Genomic DNA, 20,611 nt, shown 5'->3' on the forward strand with positions numbered 1-20,611 from the left:
ACCACATTTATTGTGATCGTTTCACAATAAATGCAAACAATGAATCACTATTTTGTATACACAAAACAAGTAAAATGTGAGATGTCAATTATATCTCAATTAAAGAAAAGAAAAAAATGCACATTCCAAGAGAAACAGAAAAAAAAAATTAACAGTATAAAGGCCACAGCCATCAATTCTGCATAAATGCGCTCTGACACGGAGGGAGTACTTACCGAGTGCCCGCTGTGAGGTGTGGACAGGAAGGAAAAAGTGAACAAGGAAGTATGGAAAACCAGAACATTCTGCTTCTTGAGCCTTGTGAATACTGACAGCTTTATTTTAATCAACATATACTAGACTGCAAGCTCTTTGAGGCCCAGACTGTTCTAGTTTTTATATCCCCAACTCAGGGGAAATAAAAGGAGCTTTACAAAGGACACCCTCAATGTTTGGTTAATTACTGGTGAAAGAATGAATGACCAAAACTGATGTTAGCTTGGAACAGAATCAGAAAAAGTGTTATCATGGATGTCCTACCAGAAATTCTTTTGCATCCAGGGCTCTGCCTGTTTCTTCTCTGTGATGTTATTATTAGCGTATGAAAATACGCTCCTCTTTAAAAAGACTCTTAGCCACCGTAGGCATGAAGTTGAACTTTAACATGATGTGTAAGGATTATTCCAGAGAGTTGTTCTCCACAAACAAAGAAGTACTTTCTATTCTATTATGTTTAATGAGCAGTATGGAAAATCTGAAATGCAGAAAAGTGGCCGAAACCATAGTGTCTCGGTCAACAGAGACTAGGAAAGGCTCTAGCAGACCTCATGGGCACCAGTCCTGCAGTGGGGGGTGTGGATAATGAAGCAAATGGGCATTTGGGAGACAGGAGGGGAGGGGGGACTGGCAGAGCAAAGGGGACTGTCTGATGTGAGCAGAATATGGGGTGGGGTGGGGGTGAAGGGGGGTGCCATCCGGTCACCGTGTCCCGTTTTGCTCTGCCTGCTCCCCAGTCCAGCAGGTGGGCTCAGGGCGCAGAGCCACATGGGGAGAAGGGACTCACGAACTGCCGTCTGTTTCCGATGCGGGCTTCCCCCAAGCAAGCTAATAGCTCAGTGTAAGCTTCTTTTTCAAATCCATGTTGCTCTGTGCCTCCAGACCTGCAAGGAACTTCGGAGGCAGAATTCAATCCTGCCCTCCATACTCTGTGGTGTGAAAACAATACGTGGGAACTGAAAAGAGTAGTGCAAACCAACTCAGAATGATGGAGAGTGCTGACTGAGGGGTGGGTGTTTTCAACCACCTACTTTAAACTCACAAGGAATAAAAATGATCCTGCGCTGTAGCTCAAAGCCTACCTGGGCAGGTGATACAGAGGAGAGAGAGGACACAACAGACCAATAAGAACTCTCAGGGTTGAGACCCAAGGCTGGATGTGTGGAAGGGAGCAACCTCCTAGCTTTCCATTTTCCAATGACTAAGTAAGCTGACAGGCACTATAAAACACCATCCAGTCTGGAATCAGGACCACAGGCTTCATTTTCATCTATTCCTTCCCTTTCCTGAAAGGGGGGGGGGGTCAAGTGAAGAGGGAAACAGATCCTGGAAAGGTGTGTGTGTTCGGGGTGCTGTAGGCAAGAGGTCAGCACTTCTTTGAAGACCTCCTAATTGGTCCATTTGTCTTCTGTTCTAAGTAACTTCAACCTAATGAAAATCTATTCATATTCTTAAAAGGCTCTCCGCAGAAGCTATGTCTGCTTCTGCTAGCTGTGTGCAAACATTAAATATTTCCTGGGTTAACTTTCTTGAAAACATTTACACACATCACATTAAAGGCCCAACAATCTCCTTCCAGTTTTAAAGCAAACATATAAATGTCAAAAGAATGCTACCAGACCGAAGAAGAAAGGTCACCCTGCTACTACAGTTAACATAGTTCCATCAGGACGGGAATATACCACACCAGTTTCTCAAGCATCAATGTATTCATTGAAAAGCCATCACATATTAGAGCACCTTCACCTTCGATATTAGCTCCCAAAGGCTTTATTTAAAAAATGTATCTTCTGTAAAGATGGCTCTTGGAAATAATTTTGTAATTTACAAATGAATTCAAAAGCATATCAAAATATGCTCAGTTGGTTAAGCATCTGCCTTCAGTTCAGGTCAAGATCCTGGGGTTCTGGGTTCGAGCCCCGCATGGGGCTCTCTGCTCAGTGGGGAGCCTGCTTCTTCCTCTCCCTGTATCCCTCCCCGTGAGCGCTTGTGCTCATGCTCTCTCTCTCAAACATACAGCTTAAAAAAAAAAAAAAAAAGAAGGTCAATGCTAAAGGAACCAAGCAAAGACTATACAACGTCTTTAGCTTTACGCCATTCTGCAGGAGTACTCCCCATTAACAGAGGCTAATAAATGTATCCATTCATTGGACAGAAGAACTTTTAGTCTCCTGATATTTTTTCATTATTTCACCAAAGTAATCTTTAGAAGTAGTGAGAAGTTTTATTCTATCTCCTAAATTATATGTCCCACATGTTAAATCTATCAACATGGAGAATTTTCTTCAGAAAACACTTCTGATGTCTTTGACATGCATTCAGAACAAGGAATAGATTCTTTAAGGGAAGGATGTGTTAAAATTAATAAAATGATTCTTCATGAAACTTCAGAGTTGTCTTGGGGAAAGGCCAACGGATTTAATTTCTAATTTTCTTTCAGAAAAATAGAACTGATAAACTATTATCCTCTGTAATTGCAAATTCAGATCTGCCCATTGAAGAACATGAGGTAGCACCATCTGTAACAAGCAAAAGAGTGATTAGTAGGGGCGCCTGGCTGGCTCAGTGGGTTAATCACCTGCCTTCAGCTCAGGTCATGATCCCAGGGTCCTGGGATCGAGTCCCGCATCGGCGGGGCTGGGGGTTGTCCCTGCTTAGCGGGGAACCCGATTTTCTCTCTCCCCCTCCCTGCTGCTGTTTCTCTTTCTCTCTCAAATAAATAAAATTAAAAAAAAACCCAAAACAACAGTGAGTAGTAATGGACCCCCAACCCCTTCTCCTGCTCCCACTCAGATCCAGTCTCATGGAAGAGCCACTTGATGGTGCCGAATGTGCTCCGAGGCTAGGACAGGTGCACTCCTCCATCCCCCCTCCTCCCCCACCAGATCCCTGGGGCCATGTGTCCTCAGGAATTTTATGATCATGACAGGTAGGGAGGTCTCAACCCAGGAAGAGGTGGACACGCCTACTTGCTAAGTTTGCTTTCAGTCTCCAGGAAGAAAAGTCACCACCAAAATTCTCTGTCCTGGAAGCTGTTTTATTGAGCTGTCCCCAACCTCTCTGCTGTATCAGAAACACAGGGAGTCAGAAGGAAATTGATGGTTTCATCTCAGTATGAAAAAATAATGGTAACGAAAGGGGGTGCAGTGTGTGGCTGGGTGTAACAACTTCTGAGGGAGTCTGGTATCGTCTGGGGCCACTGGGGTCACCCTTGGTATGTGTCTTAGCAGAGCTGTTGGTTTGAGAGCACAGGTGCTCCAAGACAATCTGCCCCACGTCCAGTCTGTGCAGGATGGGAGGGAGGGGCCACCGTGAATGAAAAACCTCACAGGCCCTCCCCAGTCCACCCCCGGAAACTATGGACAGTTTCTAGATGGACGTTCAAGGTAGATAACTATAAATACCTAGAACATCCAAACAACACAGTCTGTGCTAGAAGAGTTTACAACCCTGCCTGAATCTTTTCGTAGGAAAAAACTAAGGATTAAAAGGAAGCCTATTGGGTACACCAATGTTCAAAGCAGCATTAGTCACAGTAGCCAAAAGTAGCCGCAACAATCCACAAGCCCACCGACAGATAAACAGAAAAATGAGATGCGGTAGTAGAATTATTCAGCCTTGACAGAAATTCTGACACACGCTACAGCATCGAGAACCTTGAGGCTGTTGCGCTCGGTGAAATAAACCAGACAGAAAAGGACAACTTCTGTGTGATTCCACTTACAGGAGGTACCTAGAACAGTCACATTCTGGACAGAAGGCAGACTGGTTGTCGCCAGGGGCTAGGGGAGGGGAGATGGGGAGTCACTGTTTCATGGGTACAGAGTTTCAGTTTTTCAAGATGAACAAGTTCTGGACGTGGACAGAGGTGACAGCTACAGAACGAGGGGAATGTATTTAGTGCGCTCAACTGGTACACTGAAAAACGGTTAAAATGGGCACTTTTATGTTCAGTATATTTTACCACAATAAAAGTAAGGGGGAAATGCCGCTATAGTGACTTTTATGTCGCCTAACTTAGCTTAAATAATTACTGACTTCTGGCAAGTCTGGCAACATGCTTCCTGCCTCCTCTTCAGATTCCTCGGAAGCAAATCCCAGACGTTATTCCTTCTCATCTGTAACTACTTCAGCCCGTGTCTCCAAGAGAAAAGGATTGTTTTAAAAATACACCTGTGATGACATTATCATGCCTAATCTTTTAACAACTTGTTAACAGAATTGAGTGTGTCTCCTGGTTTGTTTATTTATTTATTTGAGAGAGAGAGAGAGAGAGAGGGGGAGAGGGAGAGCGAGCGAGCGCGTGCGGGGGGAGGTGGAGGGAGGCGAGGGAGCGAGACTCCCCGAAGACTCCCCACATGAGGCTCCATCTCATGACCTTGAGATCGTGACCCGAGATGAAAGCAAGAGTCGGATGCCCACCCGACGAGCCACACAGGTGCCCCCCCTCCTGGTTATTGGTAACGATGGTTTTGAAAAGCTTTGCCTCATCGGACCAATGAGGACAGGGAAGGAGAACAGCACAAGGCGGTTGGCCTTGGCTTTGAAATGAGTTAGAATCCAGAGAGTTAGATTCCAGTGTGAACCCAGTTCTGCTATGAACAACTATGTGAGCCTCCCAAAGTTACTGCAACTGCGAGTCCTACATCGGGAAAATGGGAAAATAACTCCACCTACTTTAGAGATTGTTCCATAATTAAATGAGAAAAAATAGAGACACCTGCGTACCCGTGTGCCAGTAGATGGTCAAGAAGTGGCAGCTATTACATTAACAGCAAAGTCTTCTACGTTCCTAAGTAAAAACTGCTGGAAACCCCTAACAGTCAATCCAGAAAAAAGTTCTGGAACCCCTCAGCCGGTGACAACTACCCTGGGAATCACCTATCTCAGAGCCTGGCGAACCTTGCAAAGGACATGGCAGGAAGCGTCTCAGGCTTTGAAGCCAGCGGGCCCGAGTGGACGCTGCGAAACTCCGCCGTGGCAGGGCGCAGCGGCCCAGACAACGTGGCAAGAAACGGGTGTGCCTGTTTCTCAACACTTCATGGACAGACCCTGGGATCTGAACTTCATGTAAGTTTTTGTATGTCACAAAATGTTATTATCGTTTTTTATTTCCCAACCATTTAAAAATGTGGAAAATCAGAGAGCTGAGGACGAGTCAAGCGCAGGCCTGGGAAACAGTGGGATGTGCAGAATCCCCACGCCCGGTGGCCGCGGCCCGGCCCCGGCGGCTCCCACCCTGCCCACCCGCGCCTCTTTGCAGCTCCGCCAGTGGCTCCCGTTCTGGTGCCACAACTAGGGTATCCAGGATGCCAGCCCCGTGGTCCTCACCCCCGCCCTGCTCCCGGACTGCCTCCTGTGAATCCCTCGGCACACGGCACAGGAGGACCAGGAATGGTGACAGACAAGAAGATGGGGAAGAACATGAAGAAAGCTCACAAAAAGACACACAAGTGCCAAGAGAGTGGCCCGTGTTCCCCCTCCTGCTCTTCCAGTGCAGACTCTGACCGAATCCAGAGCCTGGACCCTTCCCTCAAGGCTCTCCAGGTCGGGTCCCCCATCAGACGTCAGGGGTCCTCTCGTGCTGGGGAGAATGAGACCCTGTGTCCCTGCTCTGGCCAGTCTGAGCCTTCCGCTGGAGGCCGCTCAACCCTGCCTGGCTAGGGAAAGCGAGAAAAGAATGACCATGGGCTAGCGAAGACAGTCTTCCCACCCCTGGGATAGAACTTTTAGCGGACGAGTTTGGTAGGAGAACCATTTCCTGAGGATGATGAAACCTTTGAGCTAAATGCTGAAGATGAATTTAAGATCTATAAAATGTGATTTTTTTTCTTACTTTCTTTTGTAATACTCAGGGTTCGAGGTATTGTGGAAATTGAATTATGGGAGAAAAAGAAACTGCCCCGTTTTTATAACGGTAAAAAAACATGTAAAAATCATTATTAAAATTTGCTGCAGTGATCATTAAATTAAGTAGTAATGGCTCAATGCGTATTTGGAAAAAACAACTCATTCTTAGCTTGCAGGCCACATGCGAAGGGGTAGCGGGTTGGACTTGGCCTCTGGGTCCCTCTGTTTACTAACCCTGAGATTTCCGCTTCATCGACCCCAGCACAGAATTCGGAATGAGCAGTCTGCTCTTCAGCATCAATTAGAGATTATTTATGGAAAAAACCAAAGTACATATATTAGTATACGACAATCCTATGAAAGGCCTGGCAGCCTAGAGCACACCTGAGCTTTGAGAAACTCTAGAAAAGCCTCAAGCAGGCCAAGGTCCATGCACTCCTGTTTAAAAGGCTCCACTCCAACATTCCAGAAGAAGTCACCCCACTTGCCTCTCCCCCAAACGGAAATCACTGACTGCGAGGTACGAGTAGAGCTCTGTAGTCCACACGCTTCTGATTCCTCAGATAACAGAAACTGAATGTAGAACTTCTGCAGGAGCTCACAGGCATGACAGGTATGTACGCTGAATTCCTCGCATCCAGTGTCTACAATAAAGCGACTGGAAGGTCTGACTTGAGTTGGGGCTGACTGGAATCCATGCACCGAGCAGAGTCCCACGGGGATTCTGCTGCATCTCCGTCAACGCACTTGCTGGGCCGCTCCGGGCCATTCCTCCACACCCCACGCCCCGACACACACACTCAATGAGCCGTTGCAACTCCAGCAACAAGGACTTTCTTTGTACGGATTAATACCACGCCAATGACAAAACCAAGAATTTCATAATCCACGTCCATACCCATCGCTATTCGTTCATTTTAGACTTTTTTCTATTTCCCTCACGGAGAGGTTTTAATAAAGAATAGTAAACAAAAGTGTTTCTCCCCCTGCAATTTTGCTGCAAATATAATGACAAAAATTGATCACAGCTGCTTTATGAAACCTTAAAAACTCCTGGTCTCACCACCCTGGAAGGCTCCCGTGTGAATGCTAATGTATGAACTTTGTATTATCAAAAACGCAACAGAGTAAACATGTATCTGAAGAGAAACCTTTTGGCCAACATTCTCTTAAAATGATAAAATTATATACATAGATAATTTCCCATCTCAAAATTAAGAAGGTAAACATCATGCTTACTTTCTCTAAACGCTTTACAGTAGCCCAGGAAAGATAACAGAAAGAACAGGGCCCCCAGGAGATCTGCACGGCCGACAACACCAGCAACCTTGAAAGAAAGAGAAGAAAAAAAGATTTACATGAAAAAAAAAATTTTTAAATCCTAAACTTAGGAAACATAACAGATTTCTTAGAAACGAAAGGCAAAAACCATACTAGATTCTGCCATCTATTAAAATAACTGCGCAACAGTCCTGTGGTCTTATCTTCCAATTGGTTTTTCTTTTTCCTCTTTGGACTGAGACTTGGGTTAGCTGCTTCCGAGACAGTGGGATGGACAGGACTGCACTGCTGCCTGTTCTGGGAGCAGGAGCCCCACCACAGCACCCTGCACCCTAGAGCCCAGACACTGGTACTGATGTCCCCCAAGTGGATTTCAACAGAAAATGCTAGAAGCTTGAAGGGTAGAATACTGAGCAAAGAAAATTTGACCAGAAACATGCAGGAAAGGTGGGAAAGATATGTGAAAAGTCACCAGGCAAAGAGAAAAAGGTACAGGTTCAACCATGCAGAGCCACCCCTGTCACTGTTGCTCCTTTCAAGACCAAAACCGATTTGTGGGGGGCTTAACCTGGAAAGCAGAACGCTTCACACATGACTGAGAAGGAAGATGAAGATAGAATAAAGTGTCTCCCATTTCTTTCTGCCACGTCTGCCCTTTCCTTTTTTACCTTAGTGATAACTTTTTTACCTTAATTCTTCTTTACCTTAGTGATAGCTTCTTTACCTTAGTGATAGCTTCTTTACCTTAGTGATGACAAAGCAATGTAAAATCTGTGTCTCACGTCACATCTGGTAACTGTTCTCCAAACATCTCCTGGCAGAGAAAGACTGAGAATCCCATTCAGGAGTGTGGGTCTGGCTTACGTGGCACACTTTGCTAACCAGCACTTGGATGTGACACGTGCCACGTCCTGTGTTCCTGGGATTCTGTAGGTATTACTCCAATGGCTGGTAAGTTTATCTTTTTTTTTTTTTTTAAGATTTTTTATTTATTTAACAGAGAGAGAAAGAGATCACAAGTAGGCAGAGAGGCAGGCAGAGGTGGGGTGGGAAGTTGGGCTCCCTGCTGAGCAGAGAGCCCGATGCGGGGATCGATCCCAGGACCCCGAGATCATGACCTGAGTGAAAGCAGAGGCTTAACCCTCTGAGCCACCCAGGTGCCCCACGTTGATCTTTTCTTAAAGGACATGAAATGTGGGACAGAATAAAGACTAAGCTATAATGGAGGTAACAGAATAATACAGTTCACATGAAAATTTCTATATTTATATTCGATTCCCAACTGTTGTGGACAAGCAGTGGCTAAAGAGAATGCCTTTGAGCGATGATTTCCCACTACCCTGGCTAGCTGTAAAACGCTGGAGGTGATTATCCATTCTGATCGCTCATTTCTGACAGCAGCGCATATGACCATGCAAGGTGTCCCATGACCGTTAAGATTGAAGGAGCTGATGAATCCAGCCTGTGAATGCCACCCACAAGGAAAAAACCTCCGAAGAAGGAAGCTAGGGACAGACAAAGGTTCCACAGATCCGAACTAAGCATGCCAATATGCCGGAGGGGTAAACATACCATGACTCCGTGAGTGCAGTGAACACGTGATGAGAGTCCCTGAACACTGTGGCCCACGGCTCACTCAGTCAGGCACTCGAGAAAACGGGACTGCAGGTAAAGTGAGCAGCACCTGGCACTCAGGAGGGGCCCCTGGCACGCAGCAGGCATGGGCTCACTGTGAGTTCCCTGCGGGAATCCTGACCGCGCTTCCTTGAGCACTGGGAGCAGAAAGGAACAGCACAGGAGCTCAGGGCCAGACGCGGGTATGGGCTCCAGAGCACTGTGGTGAGTGACATAGGGAACCGCTGGTCCCCTGGGCTCCCCCGCTAGGACATCTTACATCTGAGCCTAGCTACAGAGCCTGAGGATGACCTTGAATCTCAAACCCTCGCAGAGCACAGAGTAATCCGAACCCAGGCAGAGAAGCTCATCCAAAGGGGTCCCTCAAGCCAGGGGCTCAGGAGAAGCAGGGGTGGGGTGGTGAGGGGTCAGAGAACAAGGTTTACTGAAATGAGTGAGGGGAGGGAAGTGTTTGGGTAAATATTAGGGATGGGGCCCAAACCACCAGCCTAAACCACCTGTTACCTAGGCAGCTAGAATATATTTAAAGACTGGCACTAAAATGAATGTCAAACATGATAAACTTATTTTTTTTTAAAGATTTATATTTATTTATTTTAGAGGGAGAGAGAGCATGCATGTGTGTGCATGTGTGGTGTGTGGCAGGGGTGTGGATCAAAGGGGGAGGGAGAGAGAATCTCAAGCAGACTCCACACTGAGCGCAGAGCCCGATGTGGGGCTCGATCACAGGGACCCTGAGATCACAACCGGAGCCGAAACCAAGAGTCAGACACTCAGCTGAGTCACCCAGGCACCGCCAGAATAAGCTTATTTCTAAACAAATGTTCTTTGGCTAATTGGTGAAAATACTTCCAAGTCCTTATGCAATGTATGCGACATTATCGGACATAAAGAGAAACAAATTTTTAGATGTATGGCAAATGTTTTAAAGCAAAAAGAGTTTTTAGCCCTTACAAAGAATTTTCGACATCATGATTAAAAAGTGACTTCCCAGAAAAAAAAAAACATAAAACATTTTTAAGGGCTGTCCACGGAAGTACTGAGTCCACTTGTTTGGGGAATGGGCAAGACTACACAGAGACTTTATTTTCTTTTCTGATATTTGCATAGTATGTATTTCTAGGCAGAGGTCTTTACAGTAGCCTTTGTAGGCTATTTTTTTTTTTTTTTTTTTTTTTTTTTTACAAATGAAAGGGAGCAGACTCTGCCATCCTCAGATATGCCACTTTGCATATTGATTATTTTGAATTAAAGGTACTTGAGAAAACAGTCAGTTTCTCAGAAGGATGATCTGACCATCCTTTGTCCCCCCAAAGCAGGAAACAAATCTCTCCCACGACAAGCACCCTCCCTCCATCAGAAGGGTAGAAGGTAGCCTCATCCCCAGAAGCAGGGAGTTTAAGGGCCTGAGAAAGCCACATAAACAACCCTTGTTACTTCACTAATTCACTACCCCAAGCCCAAACCCTTGTCCTGACAATTCTTTGCACATTAGAAAACGTGCCTGGCTTTGGACACTTCTTTGAATCTCAATGTTTATGGGGCTCCAGAAATTAATTTTTTCTCCCGTTAACCTGTCTTATGTCAATTTAATTACGAGGCCAGCCGAAGAACCTAGGACGGAAGAAGGGAAAATGTTTCTACCCCTACAGAGGTAACCGTTAATGCTCATATTCGGGTGTTCTAGAGAAATCGCCGCAATTCCCTCAAAGCCATAGAGCCGGTAGTGGTGTTCCGCCTAGGAACAAACTGCATCGGGGTGTCAAGAAGGAATGAGAGGGAAAGGGGGGGTGCTTCCCCAGCTGATGCCTTCAGTGTGAACTCTGGGTTTGTGCCCAGACGGAACCCCTAAGGAGGCCTGCATTTCCCTCTTTGATACCAAATCCAGGCAACCTGAAATCCCTACCAATACTCTGAGGAGAAGGAAAACCTATGGTGGCACTAGTGTCCTTGGGGTCTCCATCCTGATGGCCGCAGACAAAGGGCCAGGCAACCCCTCCCTTAGCTCTCCTCGCTCCCCTAATGCCTAGGCTTATAGGCCTACAAGTACCCCAGAGTGATTTGGGGTGGTATACTTGAAAATGAGAGACATTCATGTCAGTTGAAAAGCAAGAAACACTAATTATAAATATTTCATCACCCACTGGGGACCAGGAGTTGGGAAGACTGACCAACGCACCATGGTTTGCCTGGGACTGTCCCAGTTTTAAAGTGGCAAGTCCCAAATCCCGGGACCCCCTTAATAATGGGCAGGGTAGGGGGCTAGACACCCTAGAAGACTGGGAAATTCAGGTTCTTAGATGCAGTGGACGAAAACATTCTCAATGCTAATATCAAGAAGGTGTAAAGACACAAGACACATGAATTTAATACAAAGAAATTTATATTACTAAAACCTGGACAGGCCCCCGCTGCCACGGCTCTCCGTTAATAAACGTAAAGAGAAGCACAATAACCATCCAACCCCAGTCCCCATCTTAGATCACCGTTCAGTGTGGGGGCCGGCATGGAGAGCCCTGGTCCAGAGTCCGCGGCCCAGGGCTCCTCCCCCTCCGCGGGGCTGGGGGGCCTTCAGAGGGCTCGCTCCTTCCACCTAACTCCGTGGGTCCTGCTTTTTGCTTATTTCTAAAGCTGGGTTACGTGGAGAATGGGGCATTACAAGGGGGTGAGCTAGGAGGAAACTGAACACTCCCTCTTTGCCAGAACAATGAATGGTGAACATGCAAATTATTTAAGAATGCTAACTTGGGGGTACTTGGGTGGCTCAATCAGTTAAGCTCTGACCTTGCTCAGGTCATGGTTTCAGGGTCCTAGGACTGAGCCCTGCGTTGGGCTCCCCACTCAGAGGGGAGTCTGCTTCTCCCTCTCCCCCTGCTCGTCCGCTCACTCTCTCTCAAATAATTAAAATCTCAAAAAAAAAAAAAAAAAGAATGCTGATTTTTAATCATCCATAATTTTTTCTTACAATTTGAGTTTCAATGACTGATGGAATAGAAGGGTACATGACATGAAGAGATTTCTCTCAAGTTTCCCCTTCTCTCCTACAGCGAGAATTTCCTTGGCTTCTTTTTAAATATTTCAAATGTAGAATTTTAGGGTTCATATGTTCCCAGACTGCATTAACTGAGGCATGGGTGTGTGTGCACACATCTAGTTATACTTGCTGGCATTTCAAACTTTTCTAGAAACTAACTTCTCAACATTTATATCCATCAGAAAGGATGAATGCCCAATTTTTGTATCAACATGGACAGGACTGGAGGAGATTATGCTGAGTGAAATAAGTCAAGCAGAGAGAGTCAATTATCATATGGTTTCACTTACTTGTGGAGCATAAGGAATAACACAGAGGACATGGGTAGATGGAGAGGAGAAGTGAGTTGGGCGAAATTGGAGAGGGAGATGAACCATGAGAGACTGTGGACTCTGAGAAACAAGCTGAGCTGTTTGGAGGGGAGGGGGGTGGGGGGTTGGGTGAGCCTGGTGGTGGATATTATGGAGGGCAGGTATTGCATGGAGGAATGGGTGTGGAGCATAAAAAATGAATTTTGGAAAACTAAAAAAAAAAAAAAATTAAATAAATAAATAAAATTTAAATAAAAAAAAAATCCAAAACAACAAAACTGACTTAGAAAAATAAATCAGAATTTTAGAAACATTTCTTTGGTTAATAATTCAACTATTTCATTTTGCTTTAAGATCACACTAAATCAGGGGCGCCTGGGTGGCTCAGTGGGTTAAAGCCTCTGCTTTCGGCTTGGGTCATGATCCCAGGGTTCTGGGATCGAGCCCCGCATCGGGCTCTCTGCTCAGCAGGGAGCCTGCTTTCCTTCCTCTCTCTCTGCCTGCCTCTCTGTCTACCTGTGATCTCTGTCTGTCAAATAAATTTAAAAAAAAAAAATCAAAAAAAAAAAAAAAGAAAGATCACACTAAATCAGATGAGGACCAAAACTGTAAATCAGTACTTTTGCCAGAAATTCCTTTATTTCTGATCGTGTGCACTATTTCTGGGTCCCAACAAATACTTAAGCCGTAAGGAGGACTCACGTGGAAACAAATTCTAATTTGGTCACAGTCATATATAAATAGTCTACAATCAATCTTTAACAGCAGTTTCCAGATTGTCAGTCCTCTGAATTTGCGAAAGTAAAACATGAGAATTTTTTTTTAAAAGGTTTCAAGTGAGAAGATGCTCGGAGAAGGTTGTGATAACAACTCTGCACAATCCCCTTAATACCAAAAAACAGAGTTTAATAAAAGCAGACGCTAAAGGCAGGAATTCTGTTCAATATTTTGAAATTCACATCAAGATGCTCAATACATTTGGTTAAATGGGGGGGATTTAAATACACATGAAATCCAGAAATCTGTTGCAGAGAAGAAATAAGAAATATGTAGTATTTTATTCTGGGTACCTCATGTTCACAGAATGAATGGCTAAAATTGAATCTTTTACTTAGCAAACATGCAGGCTTTCAGTTGAAATGCCCACAGATCTAGTGCAATCCAGTACAATATGCACCAAATACATTCAGCGGCAGCTCCGTGGAATAAAGACGTGGCCTGCAGGACAGCAGGTTAGGACCCTGTGCCCCATCCGCTGGGCAACCTGGGCTTCTTGGGCCAAATCTTCCAAGGGGAAGAGAGGAATGCAGACGGCAAAGAAGAGAGGAAGGAAGTTGGGAGAGCTCCTGACCACCACCCAGCGCGGGGTGGGACCCACACCTTCCCAGCGCAAATCAAAGTGTGCGGGCCTCTCCTCGGTGTGAGATTGTCAGTTCTATTCCTAGACAACTCATGCGAAGGTAGGGAAATTAAGTCCGACACTTTGCCGAAGACCCTGCTTTGGCCTTTAGACCCCAAACCGGGCAATAGTCACCATTTACGCTTTCCAGGATGGTCACACAAGGGAGATGGGAAGCATCACCAGAGTTCACGTCATATGGTGATGACAAAGTCCTCAACGCCCCCCCACCCCCTTGGGACTCGGCATTTTTCATGAGAGAGACCTGTTGGGTCCGCAAATAATCATTTCAAGTGTGGGGCAGGGTGTAGCCTCGTATCCTTTCTACTGCAATGAGACTCTTCAAAGGAAGCTTGTTTGCGGGAATGAGCCAACATGTGACAGGCTCCTTGTCCTCACCCAAGGACAGATGCCCCAGACGGACGGACGGACACTACTTACACACTCCGTGTGCACCGGATGCGTGGCGAAGAGCAGAGCAGCCAACAGGGACGACCTGGGGGCCAGGTTCAACCGCCGGCCTCTACTGGTGTACTGCAGGCCGCCGAGCAGCACGGAGAAGACGTCCAGCATGAGGACGGAGATGCCCCCGTGCAGGAGGATGTTGGTCACATGGAAACTCATGGGGTGGAAGCCTCCAGACAGATAGTAGTTGATCCTGTAAGTGAAGGGGGTTCACACCAGATGCGCAGAGGCATGCCAGAGGAAACACAAACCACCCGAAGAAGAAGGCTGGTGAGTCACAGTATTCCAGGGAGAAGAGGAAGTTTGTTGAAAGCAAGATAAAAAATGCCTATCAAGTGAGGAAGGTTGAAGAAAAGGTGAGAGCATAATTAACTGCAGGGGGAAAAGTGGAGGCCGAGAGCATCTCAGAGGAGCAGGAGATAACATGGAGAGGAAAAGCAAAAGGAAAGCTGGACGGATTTTTTAAGCGCTAAAAGGCAAGACTGCAGGCCAAGACGAGGTAACATAGCACACATTCCTCCTGGCTCCCCCCAGGGACCTGGGTTTAAGATAGTCCCGAAACCTGCTTGTCCAAAAACACAGGCACTCCTTGATCGTTCCTCCATCAGCTTTCCACCCAACAAAACACACGCCTGTGGTCGGGGACTCTTACTCCTGCCTGCTGTCCACCGGCCAGCAGCTCCACTGACCATTTCTCTGCTTCCCAGAGGCCCGTTCCCACGTGCCTCCTGCTCCCGAGAAACAGCTCGGAATGGGAGGTTTGGTGAGCTGAATACATCTACCTCCCCGCAAATGGGGAGGGGGGTGAGAGTGTTTTTAGCTTGATTTTGTTTCCGAACACTAACTTGGTAACAGTCGGAAACAGTAGGAAGGTTTTTACCTTATTATTTCGTAGTGGAAAACCCCCACAATGGCATCAGACGCCACGGGCTGCCTTGACACATGGTTTCTCCAGTGTTGCCCAGCAAAGGCCCCACCTCCAAGGAATGTGCAAAATACGGAACGCTGCCCGAGTTGGCTCGTCATCCTCGCACAGGGGCCTTTGCGCATCTCCTCCGTATCCTTCCATTCCCAGGATCTGCACTGGCCAAAGCCAGCCCTGGAGTCAGGTGTCCTCACCCGCATTCTCTCCACCTTCCCCGGACCTATTCCTAACAGCTGGGATTAGCACGTTCTTCTCGGAGCCGGTAGGAGTGAGACCATGTTGTCCCCCAAGATCCACTGGCGCTCCTCCCGCCACCCGGAGGCTCAGCCCACGGAGCCTGGCCCAGCGGCCCGCCCCGCCCGCGCGGTCACGCCTCACCTGAAAGTCAGGACGGTCAGGGGACGGTAGGACTTGTGGCTGGTGTTGCTGCTCAGCCTGCTGCCCCAGAAGTCATGATGCCACAGGTCCCCGAGGGGCGTCTCGGCGCGGAGGTCCTGCGGGAAGGCAGCAGAAGGCGTCCTCAACGAAGGCGTCCCAGCCCATCCCCTCACCGTGAGCTCTTCCCCGGAGCTCCGCGTGCCGCTCTGCTCCATCTCCCCTGATCTCTCACCTACCACACCGCCAGGCTTCCCCGCGGGTCCACTGTGCCCTGGGACACACTTCCCAGGCTGATCCCTCCCAGACGCAAACTGGGTCACCTGCCCTATGGTAGCTGCCGCCCTCCCTGGATGTGGATGCCCCAGCCCAGGGTGCTCAGCACCTGCTGCGGCCCATCCCAAAGGCTGGGCACACGCAGGTGTCCACCAGTTACCCCTCAGCTCTTCACAGCCCAGTTCCTCCCACCCTAACCTTCACATCTTAACCTTAATTCTTCATGTCTTAACCAGCTGTGACCTTCCTCAGCTGACACTGTTCCCCTTCCAGAGGTCTCTAGGCATCTCGCCCCTGGCCTTACAGCACCTGGCACACTGCCGTCCGGGACTGAGGGTCAAGGAGGCCTGGGCCACATCCCGTAGGTGGGGAGTATACAGAAGGTGCTTAATCTATGTTGAATGTGCATAGTCCTTTCATATTCATATAATTTCTCCAAATTAGCCCAGTGAAAACATGAGTGGACGAGCATACATTATTTTTGATCATGAGCCAAACAGGAAAGTTAAAGATAAAACAACTTCCATGTAATTTTTCAAGATAAAAATCACTAAATATTAAAAAACGATAGCTACCTTACTATTAAGGTAATTTAATTTGGTTCTATACGATAGATGTTTAAAAATGCATCTTTTAAAGAAGCATTTAAATGTAAAACTAGGGGTGCCTGGGTGGCTCAGTCAGCTAAGAGTCCAACTCTTGATTTCAGCTCAGGTCCTGATCTCAGGGTTGTGAGATCGAGCCCGCTCCGGGCTCAGCGTGGAGTCTGCTGTTCTTCTCCCTCTGCTCCTCCCCCGACTCATGCTTTCTCCCTTTCTCTCAAATAAATAAATAAATAAATAAAATCTCCCAAACAATAGATGTAAAATGAAATTGCTTAAACTGTGTCTAACAAGAAGGGGCAGACATTCACTATAGAGTAAGCAACAAAAGTGAAGGTTAATATTCTCTTTAAAAGCATAATTAAACAGGAATATTTTAGGGACTAGCAATTATGACATGCTAAGCACAGCGTTTCCATCAAGGCTCTCCGTTGCATGAACCAGAATCAACTCTGATTAACATAAGCAAAAAAAAAAAGGAATGCTTTAAAGAGGAGGGCGAGACTCCCAGACTCCCAGGGGGCTCCCGGGTTTGGGGTGCTGTGGCCAGAAGCACACCCACAAATCACACCGCTGGACGCCCTGCAGAGCCTGCCCACCCCTCTTTGTGGTACTAGGTCCCGAGTCCCACAGAGGGGTCCGCATCCAGCCCGGACAGTCCCTGCAGCTTCTGACACCCAAGGTGGGGAAAACCTCAGGCAGAAATACATCCAACCGGGGGCGCCTGGGTGGCTCAGTGGGTTAAAGCCTCTGCTGTCGGCTCAGGTCATGATCTCAGGGTCCTGGGATCGAGCCCTGCATCGGGCTCTCTGCTCAGTGGGGAGCCTGCTTCCCTTCCTGCCTCTCTGCCTACTTGTGATCTCTCTCTGTCAAATAAATAAATAAAATCTTAAAAAAAAAAAAAAGAAATACATCCAACCTGGCTGGCCTGAAAGAGCAACCGGTGTCTGCAGCCCGTGGGGGAGCTCTGGAAGGATTCGCGACCTCAGCGCCTACTGACTCAAAGGGCCAGGCTTGCGGTTGGGTGACAGAGGCAAAGCTGGTCACCTGATACCTACTCCGAGGGTGAATTTTCCCTCCCTTGTGTGTCAGCTTCAGAGCCCTTGAGCGTACTGTCCCCTCTTCTGAGGGTCGGTTGGGTATTTCACGACGATCTTGGAACCGCCCGATCATTCGGTGGGCTCGGTTCCGAAGCTGGAAGCCCACCTTCTTTTGCACGGTCCAGAAGGACCCGCTCCCTTGTGAAGGAGCTGGGCGGAGGCTCTTTCCCTCTATTCGAGCAGAACCCGAACACCAGCAAAGCTCTAAATATTTGATTAGGTGGAGCCTCCACACAGCAGGCACTTAGGGAAAGAAAGGTCAGTTTTTCCTCCGATGATTTACGGGAAAGACGTGTGCCTGAACTTCCTGCTCGCGCCACTGTCTCAAAGAAAACCCTCATCTCGAGGAAAACGGGGCGACGCCACACTACAAGGAAGCATCTGGAAAGCGGTTTAACACCACGACAACCCGGAACAGCCTGTTTCCCATGACTGCGGGCACCGTGCCAACGAGCAGAGCGGAGCCTCTCATTAGAGAGGAGAGGGAGAAAGGAGGGCCCGCGAGCTAACAAAGGGGCGCAGTGTGATGCTGTAGAGAGCACGGCCGGGACAATGTGCCGCCGAGCCACGGAACGGCTTCGTCTGCCTTAGCCCAGGCAGGAAGAAGAATGATGACCGCAGGCCCGGGCATCCCCGCGCAACCGAGCCCGAGTCTTCACCCTCCTTGTCCATCAGGGCTCTTTGACATACGGCCTCAGGGGACACTGGGCAGCCCCCACTTTGTCAAAGTAGAAGTCAAGAAACTCTCACCGAAATGAAGAATGGGCGTTAAAATTCAGTCATATTCTCATAAAAGACAAGGACCGACGAAGCCACCGATGTGACATGGTTGCTGAGAGCTACAGACGTCGCTACTCTTGCCTTTAAGCACGGTTTCAAAAAGAAGGGAATGCTGCGGTGACTTCGGGGTGAACCGGAGGGAAATGACCAGGGAAGATCCTGGATTAAAAGCAAACATCAAGGACGCTGTAGTCCATGTCATCAAGAGAGAAAATCAAGTAGAGACGGTATGTTACAAACACAAAACCTGCTCGAGGCGCCCCCAGTCCTAACCCGCCCTCGCCCCACAGAACACGTGTTGGCCACAGAGAATTGTTCTCAACATTTTCAATATGAAAATGACTTTCTTTTTCTCATTTGGAAGCATCCATGACTTGATGGATTTTTTAAAAAAAATCTTTATTTATTTGACAGAGACACAGCTGAGAGAAGAACGCAAGCAGGGGGAACGGGAGAGGAGCAGCAGGCAGAGCAGGCAGAGGGAGAAGCAGGCTCCCCCTGAACAAGGAGCCCGATGCGGGACTCCATCCCAGGAGGCTGGGGTCATGACCTGAGCCAGAGGCAGCCGCCTAACTGACTGGGCCTCCAGGCATCCCTGGATTCTTTTTAAGAGCAATTTTAAGAGCATTCAACCACAGTGTTGCGAAGAGTTGGGACAGTTGCATCTACCCGAGAGAAAGAGATCAGTATATCCCTCCAGGTTCTCTTCCCTGCTTAAAGCACACACATAAAGCATCGGTTGAGTGACTGCGTTGTCACAGAGACTCTAATTGGTGCCCTGTCCGCATTCTTTCTCCTCTGGGCTCTCCCTACGTCCAAGTTTCTCAGTCTGATTTTCTTTGAGTTCCCTTGAATCTTTTTCTTCTTTTCCCCCCAACCTACTTCATCTTCCCTATCTCTAGCTAGTGAAAGACCGGATCATTTTTCCTGCACTGATACAGCACCCACTGGTGAGCAAAACTAGCTGGGATTTTGCAAAGTCAGCAAATCTGAGTCTCCCAGTGAGAAATGAGCAGGAACCGCAGCTTCCGCGGACAGCACACTCCTCCTCCAGTGGCTGCTGGTGAAGGACAAAGAAGGTGCTAACTCGCTGCCTGCTGCTAAGGACACACCTCATTGCAGGTGAGCAGACTTGCCCATCACGGCAGCCAATGCATATTGGGGTTAGCGGGGCGGGGAGAACAGCTGTGGCCTAGAATTCTGCAAATCTGTCATAAAACCTGAAATACTTAGTCTGCAATGCCTTGCAACACCCTTCCTTGCCTTGTAATCTGAGAGAAATGGTCTCTCTGATACACGTGTAGACTGGGGCCCTGCACAGGGCACGTGGGGAAGGTACAGCTTGAGGTCAGACGGTGGTTGGAGACCCTGCTTCCTACAATAAAAGAGACCCTAAATTGGGGAGATATGACCAGGCAGGTGAGAAATCTAGAACTCTACTGGGGCCCAGGCAAACGCGGAAGCAAAGTTTAACACAGAATTACTCAACGCAAACTTTGATTATTAATGAGAAACAGGCAAATGGTTAATTAACAGAAGTTTCCCAAAAAGGAGTTATGATACAAACCTTATTGTTAACAATAGCTTCTGAATCATCAAAGACAAAATCTCCATCGTAGCTACGCGCGAAACACACGAGGGAAACACATCCCACCACTAACTTAGCCCAGAAAGGCGGAAGAACCGGAGATGGAAGGATGTGGTCCAAATCCGCGTCCAGCTCGGCCATTGTGCAAACTGCCGGCTGCCAGCCTCTCGCTCCAGCATTATGCTGGTTAGAAATCTACAAGAAAAATGACAAGACACAAATATTCATAAACACACTGTTAGGAATGTTTGCACAGTGGACACATGCCCCTTAAGTGAGTAAGAACTACACGGCCATCGATGCTGCGAGTTTATAGGATGCAATCGTTGGAAACTTCAAGTTGTGGTTTTCTGTGGGCAGTAGAGTCACCTGGGACACATGTAAACTCTCCTGGGCCCATCTGCAATTTATGAGATCAGAAGCCCTTGGGTTTCTGATGTTGGATTATCTTGAGAAAAAACACTGATTTGGGGGAATCCTGTATATATCAACCCCATAACACAAATTGTTTTTATAGTCCTTGAACCAGTTTATACCAGTTTAAAGAAAAAAAAAGTTGCCATGTTGCTTCTTCCAATCAAGAGAAATCAATAAATACTCCTTGTTGGGTCTGAGTGCATTGTGTGTTTGTGTGTGTGTGTGTGTGCGTGTGCATGTGTTAGGGTATAAACATGCTCCTATTCTTTTTTTTTTTTTTTTTTTTTAAAGATTTTTATTTATTTGACAGAGAGAGAG

The 20,611-nt window shown here is 47.3% G+C and overlaps 1 protein-coding gene across 6 annotated transcripts in view; it reads right to left on the bottom strand.

Annotated features, from left to right (window-relative positions):
- Positions 1 to 20,611, bottom strand: part of TMTC4 (transmembrane O-mannosyltransferase targeting cadherins 4) — a 64,555-nt gene that overhangs the window by 37,999 nt on the left and 5,945 nt on the right. For 5 of the 6 annotated variants that reach the window (XM_059377568.1, XM_059377567.1, XM_059377565.1 and 2 more), the window contains exons 2-5: positions 19,856 to 20,071; positions 15,534 to 15,649; positions 14,207 to 14,423; positions 7,345 to 7,432 (exon numbers count right to left, since the gene is read on the bottom strand). In XM_059377568.1, coding sequence (XP_059233551.1) covers positions 7,345 to 7,432; positions 14,207 to 14,423; positions 15,534 to 15,649; positions 19,856 to 20,017 — 583 coding nt within the window. In that variant the 5' untranslated portion in view covers positions 20,018 to 20,071. The remainder of the gene's footprint in view (positions 1 to 7,344; positions 7,433 to 14,206; positions 14,424 to 15,533; positions 15,650 to 19,855; positions 20,072 to 20,611) is intronic. The other variant, XM_059377569.1, reaches the window with a different exon arrangement.

Source organism: Mustela nigripes, chromosome 15 (assembly GCF_022355385.1).
Source record: "Mustela nigripes isolate SB6536 chromosome 15, MUSNIG.SB6536, whole genome shotgun sequence".
NCBI classification, from domain to species: domain Eukaryota; kingdom Metazoa; phylum Chordata; class Mammalia; order Carnivora; family Mustelidae; genus Mustela; species Mustela nigripes.